We start from the raw sequence: 13,302 nt of genomic DNA, 5'->3' as shown, positions 1-13,302 counted from the left end.
GACATACTTCAACAAACTGCCTGTGATCCAGACTAGCATGGTACAGTAAAAAGATGACTGGATTCAGAGAACTTGGGTGTGAATTCTGACTCTGCCACTTATTAGCTGTGGGATCTCAAACAAATCACTTAATCTTTTTTGTCCTTAGCTACCTCATCAGTAAAAAAAAAAAGGGGGGGGAGGGGGCCCAAACTAAGAAGTCCTTTGAAGCTCTAAATCTCTGATCCTATAGCCATACCTTTGGTATATAGAATTTGGAAGAGACTCAAGTATTTGTTGATTGATTATTAAAATAATACATATATCATAGTGTCTTCTGTATAGTAGGCACCCAATAAATATTTATTTGATTTTGAAAATAGACAGTAAGTACATCTTTCAGGTGAAACTGGCACTCCTTAATGTTAGATTGAAATATATTGCATTTTTTTTTGAAAACTTAAATCTCAAACAATCTATTTATTTGGTAGAAGGAAGATGATTATCTTTCTGCATGTATAGCTTAGATGTAAAATGCTTGTATTTCTATGTTGTCAGGAAGGTATTGTAGAAAGTACTTCATTATTTAAATGTGAACTATTATTATTATATTGTCTTTTGCAATCAAAAAAGCCCTCTGAATAGGAGGAGGCCTTTTTTGTTGCTGGAGTCTTAGACCATTTGGTACAGTCTGCACAATTTATTGCCTACTTTCCTAATTGAATAAACTTTGACAAAATTATAATACCCATTGCTATTTAAAAAGACAAAAAAAACTAGAAAGCATAGTAATAAAATGGAGTTTTTCTTAAAATGCTAAGCGGTATGTTTCTAAAACCAAAAGCAAGCATTATCCGTAATGGGGATAAACCATAAGCCTTTCCAATAAGGGGTGAAGCAAGAATGTTCATTATCAACATTATTATTCAACATTGTACTAGAAATGCTAACTATAGCAATAATGCAAGAAAAAGAAATTGAAGGAATAAGCATAGGCAGCGAGGAAAGAAAACAATCACTTTTTGCAGATGATGAGATGGTATATACTTAGAGAACCCTAGAGAATCAACTAAAATACTAGTTGAAACAATTAGAAGTGTTAGCAAACTTGCAGGATATAAATCATCAGTGTTTCTATATAGTACCAACAAAACCAAGTAGGAAGAGATAGAAAGAGAAATTTCATTTAAAATAACCACAGAAAATATAAAATACTTAGGAGTCTGCCTGCCAAGACACACACAGGAACTCTATAAACACAATTACTAATTGAATCATCTTTGATTAGGCAAAGCTTATAGGTGAAAAATGTATTTTGGCCCTTGGGGAAAAAAAAATTGCCTTTGCATGCATTATCTAATGGTGACCAAATAGCATTAGAATCATGAGGGTAAAGCTTACAGTATTTGCAAACAAGGTTAGCATACAGCTTTTTTATTTTTGTAATGAGAGTTAATTAAGAATGTTTTAAGTTATTTTTTTTCATGAGGATTGAAATGCTCTACATGCTACACAAGTTGTGAGTCTCTAGATTCAATCATCTATCATTGTTCAAGGGGGTAGAAATGGAGTACCAAGTCACTACCACAAACAGTTTCCACCCTTTCAAACAATATAATTGAATTCTTAAAATTCAGAATGCTCTGGTACTAATGATTATTCTCTTTGAAATGTTATCTTAATAGAACATCCAGACCACATGCACACTGCTCAGCTAAAAAGTCTCAGAGATACAACTTAGTGTACTCCATTTCTTTGATAGGCCTTTGGTTGAATATAAAGTAATGATAGAGTTGAGTTTTCTTGGAAGATCTTGTGTAAAAATAATGACTCCTTCAGTCTTATTTAAGATAAACAAAATTTGAGGAACTCATAATAGCTGCTTGAAGATGTCACCCTTGAGCAGATAGGAATGGATACATGGAAACAGCCTAACCCCTGAAAGTAAGTAATAAATAATAGAATAATTGCAAAATGCCTTTTGTTTTTTCAGGAAACACAGTAGTGGGGAACGGGAGACTACCACACTACCATCACCACCTCTTCTTTCCACAGTGGATGATCTTAATCAGGTATGGACTGTGACAATTCCTTTTCAGTTATGCAGTAGCAGTCACTGACTTACGAGGATGGGATGGACAAAGATCTGAATGTAGATTTAAGTGCACTGGGGTGTCTCTAAATATATTAAAATATGTATTAAACATATTCTAAGATAGTATTGATATCTGGCAAATTATGTTGCCAGCCCAGAAATTATAGCTTCATGCTCTGATCAGACACAATGAAAAGTGAAACTTAAGTTATAGGCAAATTGTACAAACTTTAGAAATCATATTTAAAGGGAAATGTGTGACTTTCAATATAAGCATTTAAATTAGTTTTCTTTTATCTTTTTTTCTTTAGACAAGCAAAAAGCATTTATTAAACTCCTACTATAAAGCAGGTATTATGCTAGGAACTGGGGGGGTGGGGTATAAGGAACTTACATTCTAACAGGGAAGATAGCATGCACACATGGAAGTATGTACGTAATACATATCAAGGAATGAAGATGGGGAAGAGTAAGCATTGGTCCTAGCAGTAAAGAGGATCAGGAAAAACTTCATAGAGAAAGTGGTTCTTGAGAGAACCTGGAAGGAAACTAAGGATTCTAAAAGGGAGAAGGAGGTATGGAATGAGTGCATTCTAGGCATGTGGGGCACCTGAGAGATGAGAGATGGAATGTCATGTTTGCAGAACAGCAGGAAGGCCATTTTGACTGCTCTGTGGAGAGTGTGAAGGAGAGTAGTGTATAACCAGCAGGAGTAAATAGATTCCAATTATAAATGCCAATCAAGAGTTTAATATAGTTTCCTACAGGTAATAAAGGGCCATTGATGTTTGTTGAGTGGGGGAGTAACATGGTCAAAACTGTGCTTTAGACAATACACTTTGGCAGGAGTGTGGAGGATGAATTGGAGAGAAGAGAGACTTGAGGCAGGAAGACCAGCTAGGAGTTATTGTGATAGATAGTGGAAGGCAGCTAGATGGCACAGTTGATAATAGCACCTACCTCCCAGGGTTGTTATGAGGATCCAATGAGATGAAAATTGTAAAGTGCCTAGCACTGTGTCTGGCACCTGGTATGTTGTTGTTATTGTTGTTATTATTAGCCGTTAGGCCAGGCAAGATTATAACAGCCTAAACTAGTGTGGGGGCCGTGTGAGAAGGGCAGATGGGACAGATGGGAGAGATGTAGAACAGGAAGAATAGACAGGACTTGGCAAACTGAATGATGTGTGGAGTGAGGGAGTGAATCAGTGAAGATGGCTCTGAGGTTGAGGACTTGAGTGAATGAAAAGACAGAAATTGATTCATGTGATCTGAATAGAAATGGAAAGGTTCAGAAGAGGGCTCAGTGCAAAGGGAAAAATAAAGAGTTTTGTTTGGATGTGTCGAGTTTAAGGTATTTTTGGAAAATCCAGTAAGCAATAGAACCAGATATATAGATCTAGGAATCATTTGCTTAAATGTAAGTGAACCATGAGACTAGATGACACTGAGAGAGAGTGCTGAGAGAGAAAATGAATGTGTGTGTATGTATGTATGTATGTATGTATGTATGTGTGTGTGTATATTATTTCTATTTTACCGTTTTATATTTTTCTAAAATTTACAATAATAATAGCTGATATCACTTGAAGTTTTGGGAGGCATTTGCCAGATAAGTCATGATAATGCGATCATTCTAGTCCATTTATTAAGCTATCACAGTATACTGAAATGCTTCATTAGTAAGAAATAGGAAAAACATGATTCCCATGGATAAGAGAAAGACTTGCATCAGGAAGAATAAGATAGAGAGGGGTGACATGAGTGCTGTTATTTTTTTTTAATGTGTTTTATTTACATAGCCAGTACCAAACATTTCCAAGTTGGTGATGAGTCTGTTGGCCATTGTAGAGGGAGAAAACATAAGTGGAGCCACGTTCTTGTTTTGCACTTAGCGAGTTATACTCAGCCAGACACTTTAGAATTTCCCTTGTTTCTACTGCACAAAATGGCATCCAAATCCTGGCATAAGTAGCTGATTATGGCCAGAAGAAGGTAATGGTTCTTGAAATTCCTTTACTTCCCCACTCCCACTTCCCCAGATATTATCAAGAGAGCCTTTTTTTAGAATCAAAAGGATGCAGGGGTTCTGAGACATGAGAGCATATAAATAGATGGAAGCTTAAATGGTTTAAAAAAAATCACCCAGAGAACAATTCAGGGAATGAATTCTGCTGGGCCTTGACTAGCATTAGCCTAATTAGTTTCCCCTCAATTGACAGTTTACCTTCTTGGAAAAATTTGTTCTGAAAACCAGATTTTTAATTTGCTTTTTTCTTGGCAGGATAATAAAACCAAAACGTGGCCTCCAAAGGCCCCCTGGCAGCATCCTTCACCTCTAACCAACACACTGCCCAGTCAGAGCCCGTCTTTGTATCATATTACCAATCCTGTCAGCCAGTGGAATGACACGATGCAAATTTTACAGTCACCAGTTTGGTCTGCAGCTGGTGACTGTGCTCCATCAACAGGGATTTCCTCTACATTTGCCTATGGGCAGCAAGCCCAGGCCCAGGCGCAGGCTCAACAGGCAGCAGCCCAGCACAAACCCATGAACAAGGGCTTTAAGTCTTTTCCAGTGAAGCAAGAGCGCAGACCATCCTACCTACATCAGTACTAATGACTTCACACATCGGAAGGATACTGGTTGTCTCATCAGTAGTGACGGGTAGCCGTGAATGGGCCTTCACAGTTCTATGAAAAGATAAAGCTATTTTGTGGACGTTCTGTTTGATAAAACATGGCATTATGTCTGGTTACTTCTATAAAGGAAGACCCCATTGAAATTGACATACATAGGCTCAGCTGTTGAGCAAATAAGGCCACTATTTTTGTTAGGCACACAAAGCAGTTCAGACTGTAACATAGAAGAGCTTTTAAAATGTGTATATGACTTTTACTTTCTTAATCTTTTTTTAAAAATATTGCTAAAAAATACTACCATACCAAACACTATTTTATAGCTATTTTTTCATATAGATTTATAGTCAAAACATCTCTTGCCTAAAATGCATTTAATATTTTAAAATAACAAATGTAGTGGTCGGAGTTTTGCTCAACATTGTCCTTATTTAAGTTTATATATATAAAATGAGCAAATGATAAAACACACTTTATACCCTACGGTGAGCAACTTGGGCCCTGTGGGTTTTCCATGGGAGTGACAACCAGCAGCTTTTCAGAGTATAGCCCTGGAAGTAGGTAATTTCAGCGCTGTTTGCAAAGCATCGTCACTCTGACGATTGCAGTATTGCCCTACTGTAAGCATAGATCATCAAGGACCTCTAAATGGGGATCACAAATGGCAGTAGCTTATCTACCCAAGGTAGGCATATTTTCACTTGGTAAGAGGGGAGGTTGATCTTGATTCATAATTGGATACTTTGCCATTTGGCCAAAGGCCTCATCACCTTTGTTTTCCTTTGACGTGACAAAGTATAGCAGTTAAAAGACAACTTTGCTATTTAATTAAGTCTTTTTTCAGACACTGTATTTACAGTAACATTTGTGAGCTGGCTCAGAAAAAAAAAATTAAAATTTGGGAATAAATTAGTTGAAGACAGTGCTGCTTTCAAAGTAAGGGAAAAAAGAGAACTCAGTTCAGTTAATATGTGCCATTAAATAGATATTACCTGTGGAATTAGAAATATTTTCCAACCAAAGTGGATTTAGAAGAGTTGAATGGTGCTTACATTAAGAAACAATGATAAATATATGTATAGTTACCCATTGTACTTTAATTGAGGTTACAGAAGATTCTTTATATAAAACTTATTTAAATTTTCATATTTCATTTTTGAAAGAGTCTAACTGATTAATATCCACAATATTTTCTGGTATGAAAGTTTTGACAGTATTAATCTTATTTTTATATTTTCTTAAATCATTATACCATTCTAATATGTGTTAACTACCAGTAAGTGGGATATTAGTTTTAATGCCATATAAACTTTTTTCAGCAAAAATAGTAATAACACATTTATGTTCTCATTTTTATAGACATAAATGAATCTTATATTTAAAGATACCAAAAAAAGGATATACAAAACACTAATATAGAGAGATTCAGGGTGTCTCAGCCCAAGCTCCACCTTTTCTGTTGTATAATGCTGGGTCAAATTTTTAGCCCCAGAATGTGATTTTGTGTGTTGTTCGAAGATGCCAATGTTGCCTGTATTTATGATATTGTCACCATGTTTTCTGAAAATTCACACTCACCATGTTTACAGAGAATTGTTTGCTGTACATAGACTTTTTCCAGGAATGTGCTTCGCACAGTCATTGTGTGGCTTTTGTCTGTGTAAATTGTCATAGTGTCCGCATTTGTTTTACTTTGGATGTCCTCCTGCTGCAATTGTTTGTGACTGTTTTGCTTGACAGATGGTGTTTGGTTTCTCAAAGTAACATGTCCACAGTGCCCTGAATCCAAAGTTCTATTACACTGAAATACTATGATTCATCAATGTCTGCCCAAAGGTCTTACTCCTGGATGGGTAGTTCTTTCTGCTCTGACATATTGCTCAGCACAGATGCCATCCCTATCTTCCTTTTTCCAATTTGTTTATGTTTTGAATTAAGGCATTTTCTACCTGGAATCAGAATGGGCTGTGGAGACTGTGAGGTGAAACCACTGGTGTGTCTCTGCATGGGTGCTCTGTCCCTGGAGTCCGAGTGAGCTGTGCAGGCTGTGTGAGGTGAAGCTGTTTGTGTGTGTCTCTGCATCGGTGCTATGTCCCCAGCTTCCAGTCCTTCTGAGCCCTGGTGCTTCCAGGTGTTATGTGTGGCAGAAAAGTCCTGCCACAAAGGGGCTTTGTCTGTCATCTACTGCTGAGTACAAAGGCTTGGTGCTTTCTGATGTCACGTTAACTTGCCCTTACTGCAGTGCTTCATGTGAATCGTTCAGTGCTTCTGAACTGGAACTGTATATTTTGTATTTTACTTCTAATGCTCCTGTAAGTAAAATAACTATTTGCTTTATTAAAGATACACATTTAATAATATGCTGTAACTTGCTTTAACGCAAACTCTGACTCTCCAACTAGCAAGCCTTATGGTTTCTTGCTTTGAAAAAGTCCAGACCTTTAACTTAACATTATTTGAATTTTTACTCTGAAGTCAAACCTTGCTCTTCAGATGACTGTTTTAAATCATATTAAACAAAAATTTATTTATAAACCAAAATCAGAAGCTTACTGTGAACTACAGGTTGCTCTCTTCATCTCAGCAAGACCCCGGTAAAGAGACTTCCTTAGCAGCCTTGCAGGGTATGTGAAGTCCATGATCTCACCATGCTGTGCATTTTATTGAGGAAGGGAAAGAGATCAGAAATCTCCAGCACCAGTCCCATTACCCTCTCAGGTCTTTGATTATATCTTCCTTAGATTGCTTTTTCCTTCCTTCTAACTTCAGTGACGCTCTCTGAAGGTCTGATCAGATGGCAAGTTCTCATAATCTGAGAATCCCTAAGAAAATTGGGAGTATTTATGCCTTTGATCCTATCATTCCACCTTCCTAACTAGTGCCTCCTCCCCCACAGTGAGGAACCTGCCTGCCTTATGTACAGAATTCTAAGAAATAAAATTTCCTGCATAGCTAGAACAACTCTGGGGGGGTTGTCCTAAGAAACAAAGCAATGAATTCCACTGGTTGGATGATCTATTCCATAGTGTATGTTTTCAGCAATAATATTTGCTTCCATTTAAAGGTGGGAAGTAGTAAGATGTGAAAATGGGCATATTAGCTAGAACTTGATCCATAGTACAAGGGAAATGACATTGGCTTTGGAGAGAGAAGAAATGGATTTTCTATAGAGTCCCAGTTCTTTGAAGAAGGATTTGTATGACTTTGCCATTTAACTTCCCTGAGCCTCAGTTTCTTCACTTATAAAATGATGGGTTGGGCTACATGTTCTTTAAGTTCCTTCCCAACTTTAATTTTTCCGATTGTAATACTTTATTTAAGCAGAAAATATAATACTAAAAGTTTCTAAAGAAACTTAATATTTGAATAGAAAGAAAAATCAAAGAGTTTGGATATCAGGAGGAGATTCCTAAGAGCTGTCACAGAATGCATTAAGTTACCTTGTAAGGTAAGTGAATTCTCCTTTATTGGAAAATTTCTGGCAGAGGCCGGGTGTTGTAGAAAGGGTTCATATATGAAGTATGGAGTCAGACTATATGGAGTCCTTGAAACCCCTTCAGCTCTTAAGTACTTAACACAGTGCCTGCACATAGTAGGTGCTTAATAAATGTTTATTGACTGGTTTATTGATAAGAACTCTGGATCTCTGATCCATGAAAATTTGGATCATTAGGGTTTGGGGATGAGCTAAAATACTTTTATCTGAGATGGTAGTATTGTAACAGAATACTGGGAAGTTTAAAATTTGTTAATCTTGTTTCCCATTCATATTCCTAAAATCGCACAGCATAGGGGATAGAGAGCTGACCTCAGATTCAGGAAGACCTAGGTTCAAGTCCTTCCTTTGACATACTTTGTGATCCTTTACAAGTTACTCAACCTCCTAGAAAATTCTTTTAAGACCAGAGGTTACAGAGCAGTTAATTTGCATTGCATTTGTAAAGGGAGTTTCCTCTTGGGTGCTAACCACAGGTCCAGTTTAAAAAATGTTCTCTCCTAACTCACTTTGAGACCCTGTTCAAATATAGGCTTCAGTTTTCCTATGTGAGGGCAGCTAAGTGGCACAGTGGATAGTGTGCTGGACCTGGAGTCACTCATCTGACAGAATTCAAATATGGCCTCAGATACTTAGCAGATGAGTGACCCTGGCCAAGTCACTTAACTCAGTTTCCTCATCTGTAAAATGAGCTGGAGAAGGAAATGGCACACTACTAAAAAAAAAAAAAAAAAACAAAAACCCAAATTGGATCATGAAGAGTCGGACACAACTGAACAGCTTTCCTATCTGATAAAATTCAGGAGTTGGTCTCAATTTCTAAGATTCCTTCTACCTCTGACAGTTTGTGATTTAATTTGTATTTTTCTGTCTCAGTTTTAATGATATTTCATATGAAGAAATACTACTTCCAGTTCTCAGTGATTTTTAAATCTTACTAATTCTTTGTGCCTTACAGTCATTGAAGACAGGTGTCACACAAATAGTATGGCAACACATTAGTTATGGCCACATTTTATTATAATGCTGTTCCTATCACCTCCTCCCTCCCCTGCCTCTGCCCCTGCCTATAACTTGTGCCAAATGTAGAAACTAGAATGTACAGTCACTTAATTGTTGTGTGCTTTGACAGAACATAAATACCCCATTAGGGTATCCAAATGTTTTTATCTTCATTAGAGATTCGCATTTAAATACTTAACATTTTTATTGAATACAACAGAGACTATGATTAAGAAGAAGGAAAAATCTCTACAGCTGCTCCAGATGATATTAAATGCCTTAAATTGCTCTGTACTCACTGGAATGGAGGGCAAGGGCAGAAATCAGATCATATATACTGGGGCTTTGACACCAAAAAGATTGTGTAGTTCACCAGAGTACGGCATCTGATAAATCTCCCATATATTATATTTTTTAGGACCACCAATCGAAAGCTACTTAGTTGGGGTTTTGTCTGTTTTGTTTACGTAATCCCAGAATGTCTGAGTTGGAAAGAACCTTAGGTGTCAATTTAACCATTACCCAAATTATGGAACTTCTTTTACAACAGTCCTCACTGTTTGTTATCCAACCATCACCAACAGTGGAGACTCACTACCGATCAAGGCAACATTTCTGGATTGCTGTAACTGGGAAGAAGTTCTCTATATTTGTCTCTGTGGAGATGATGCCCAAATCCATATATTCCATCCTAAAGTCTCATGAGCTCTGATCCTGTATCACTAACTGTCTGCTAGACATTTCCACTTGGATGTCCTCTGAGCATTTCAAACTCAACATGTCCAAAACAGAATTTATTTTCTCCCACTTCTCCCAACCTGCCCTTCTACAAAATCCTATATTTCTATTAAGTGCTTCGACATTCAGTCATCCAGGTTTTATCCAGGATATTGGAGTCATTTTTTACTTTCCCCTCTCCTTCACCTTCCATATCCAATCAGTTGCCAAATCTTCTCAGTTTTACCTCTACAGCATCTTTCAAATTAGTTCTCCTTTTTCCACTCATGAGTTCACTTCCTGAGTTGAGGCTTTTATCTCTAATCTGGACAATGCAATGGTTGTCTAATTATTTTCTCAGATAGAGTTTCCCCTCCAATGTATTTTCTACATAGCTTTCAAAATAATCCTAAAGCACAGATCTGATCATGTCACTTCCTTACTCAGGAATCTTCAGTGACTCCCCATTGCATACAGGATAAAATACAAATTTCCTAGCTTGACATGTAAAGCCTTTATGGTTTGTTTACAACCTGCTTTTCCATATTGACTGCATGTTGGTTTTCTTCCCTCACACTATGTTTCAGCCAAACTGGTCTATTTATTGTTCTTTGAATTCATTATTTCATCTTCCATCTCCTTGTCTGGAATACATACTCTCATTTCTACTTTTTAGAATCCTTAGCTTCCTTTAAGGCTCAGTTCAGGTGCTGCCTTCCAGCTGGGGCCTTTCCTCATCCCTCTCTAGTTCAGGAGTTCTTAACCTAAGCTCTTAACCTAGAAATTGAGTTTGTTTTATTAATTAGTAACATAATTGGTTTTCTTTTGTAATCTTATGTATTTTATTTTATGCATATAAAAACATTATTCTGATGAGGGATCCAGGCTTCCACAGGAACAGGTCTATCCCAGAAAAAAGGTTCAGAACGCCTACCCTAATTAGTGTTCCTAACTATCCTCAAATTTTCCTATATTTACTAATTTGTGTAAATGTATCGCTCTAGATACAGAAGAGACAGTGATATTTTTCATTTTGTTTTTGTGTCCCCAGCGCCTAACACAGTGGCTTGCCCATATACCTAGGTGTTTGATAAATGTTTGTTGAATTCAATGTTACTGACCTCAAATATTTCATTGTAACTTTCCATATTTATCCTAGCTCTGCCTTCTGAGACTGCACAAATAAGTCTAACCCCTCCCCCATGTGATAATCTTATAAGTAGTTGAAGACAGGGATCATGCCCCTGTTCTCATTTTCACTTCTACAGGCTAAATTTTATCAATAGCTTCAATTGATCCTTGCCTTTCAGAGTTTCAAGCCTTCTCATCATCCTGGTCACCCTCCTTTCGACCCACACATTAACTTGAAAATGTCCTAGAATGTTATGTCCTAAACTGAATGTAGTGCTCTTCACAGAGTATGGGCGAGGTAGGACTCTCACCTCCCATGCTTTGGACCTTACACTTTTTTTCATGCCATATAAGAGACATTTTTTGGCTGTCATATTATACTGTTGACATATTGAGCTTGAAATCAACTAAAATTTCTGTGTTTTTTAAAAATTTGAACTGCTTTCTTGCCACGTATGTTCCATATGATTCTTATGTAATATCTTGCTTAAATATAAATTTTTAATTTGTACTTATTAAATTTCAGTTTACCATCCAATCTGTCAGAATCTTTTAAAATCCTAGTTCTGTTATCCAATTCGTTTATTGCTCCTCCTATCTCTTATTCCCCAGTATGGTAAACATGCCATCTATGCTTTATTCAAGTCATTGTTAAAAACATAGAGGAACGTAGAACCAAGAACAGTATCCTGCAGCATGCTACGAGAGGCTTCTTTCAAGGTGGAAACCAACCTTTAATCATCCTCTTTTGGTCCATTTGGTCCATTGGACTGTCCTTACAGAGTTTCAATGGTCCAGGAGATCCAATAGTCCAAATGGTCCAATGGTCCAGTCATTAAATTAGTCTTTAATATACTTAGTTACCCTATCTACTTCACATCTCAATTTTTTTCTATAACAAAATTGTAAGAGATAGATTTAGATAATACTTCCTCTTTTTAATCATTACCTCTTCACTTTCTCAGTGTTAAGAAACTATTGATTGATTACAAAGCATTCTTAACTATTCATTATAAAAGCTCTCCTACATTAGAGAAGTTATACTCTCTTAAGTAGCACTTTGTCCAGTTATCCTTGAACCCTTAGCCTGTGTATCCTTGAAAGCAATATAGTTGTGTATATTTTCTTTTTTAAAGTTTTAATAAAACCTTTAATTTTCATATTGCAGTAATTTCTGAATATTGAGCTCTTATTGACCTCTCCCTTATAAGGGAAAAAAAAAATTAAGCAAAACCAACCAACACTGTGAATGTATTCGATTGTTTCAGTCGTGTGTGACTCTCCATGACCCCATTTGGGGTTTTCTTGGCAAAGATACTAAAGTAGTTTGCCATTTCCTTCTCCAGCTCATTTTACAGATGAGAAAACTGAGGCAAACATGGTTTAATGACTTCTTCAGGGTCACATAGCTTGTAAGTGTCTGAGGCCAGATTTGAACTCAGGAAGGTGTATCTTCCTGATTCCGTGCCCAGCACTCTATCCACCACATCACCTAGCTGCCCAAAATGTTATGACTCTTGTTCAGTCATTTCAGACTCTTGGTAACCCCATTTGGGGTTTCTTGGCAAAGATATTAGAATGGTTTGCCATTTTTTTCTCTAGCTCATTTTATAGATGAGGAGACTGAGGCAGAGTTAAGTGACTTGCCCAGGGTGACACAGTAAGTGCCTGAGGCCAGATTTGAACTCAGGAAGGTGAGTCATCCTAACTCTAGACCTGGTATCATATCCACTGTGCCACCTAGCTACCCACACTGTAAATGCACCTAACACTGTGTGTAGCACCCCTTCTTACCTATCTACCAAAAGAAGGAGTGTTTATAAAAGTACTTACCCTTAAAATAGCACAAGCTTCATAAATTTACATTTGTCTCCCTCTATTGGTATGAATTAAAGGTTTAACTTTACTAACCATATTTGGGATTTTTATTTATCAAGGGACAGTTGGACTTTAAGGAATTAAGAGCTCAATACTGTCACTCATTTATAGGCTATGAATGAATAAATGAAGCATTTATTAAGTACTTACTGTAGACAACACACTGTGCTAACCTCTGGGAATACAAATAGAAAAGTAAGACAGTCCCTGCTCTCAAGGAGCTCACATTCTAACAGGGGAGATGATACATCTGGGAGATTTCAGCTGCAAGTCAAATGGAAAGGTCCAATATTCCTTAGGGTGTAGGATCAAAACCAATTTTCAAGCTTCTTCTTTAATGTGATTTCCACTGACAAAAACATAGT

At 36.9% G+C, this 13,302-nt stretch overlaps 1 protein-coding gene across 2 annotated transcripts in view; it reads left to right on the top strand.

The window, feature by feature from the left end:
- LOC114046963 (uncharacterized protein KIAA0355-like) overlaps positions 1-7,073 on the top strand; it is a 110,313-nt gene extending 103,240 nt beyond the window's left edge. For both annotated transcript variants that reach the window (XM_027867620.1, XM_027867621.1), the window contains 2 exons: positions 1,973-2,051; positions 4,358-7,073. In XM_027867620.1, the coding sequence (XP_027723421.1) occupies positions 1,973-2,051; positions 4,358-4,693 (415 nt within the window). In that variant the 3' untranslated portion in view covers positions 4,694-7,073. The remainder of the gene's footprint in view (positions 1-1,972; positions 2,052-4,357) is intronic.
- Positions 7,074-13,302: the final 6,229 nt, after the last annotated feature.

This window comes from Vombatus ursinus, unplaced genomic scaffold, assembly GCF_900497805.2.
Source record: "Vombatus ursinus unplaced genomic scaffold, bare-nosed wombat genome assembly UNPS02014786.1, whole genome shotgun sequence".
Lineage (NCBI taxonomy): Eukaryota > Metazoa > Chordata > Mammalia > Diprotodontia > Vombatidae > Vombatus > Vombatus ursinus.
The sequence above is the reverse complement of the archived record's forward strand: the minus strand, read 5'-3'. Positions and strand labels throughout refer to the sequence as shown.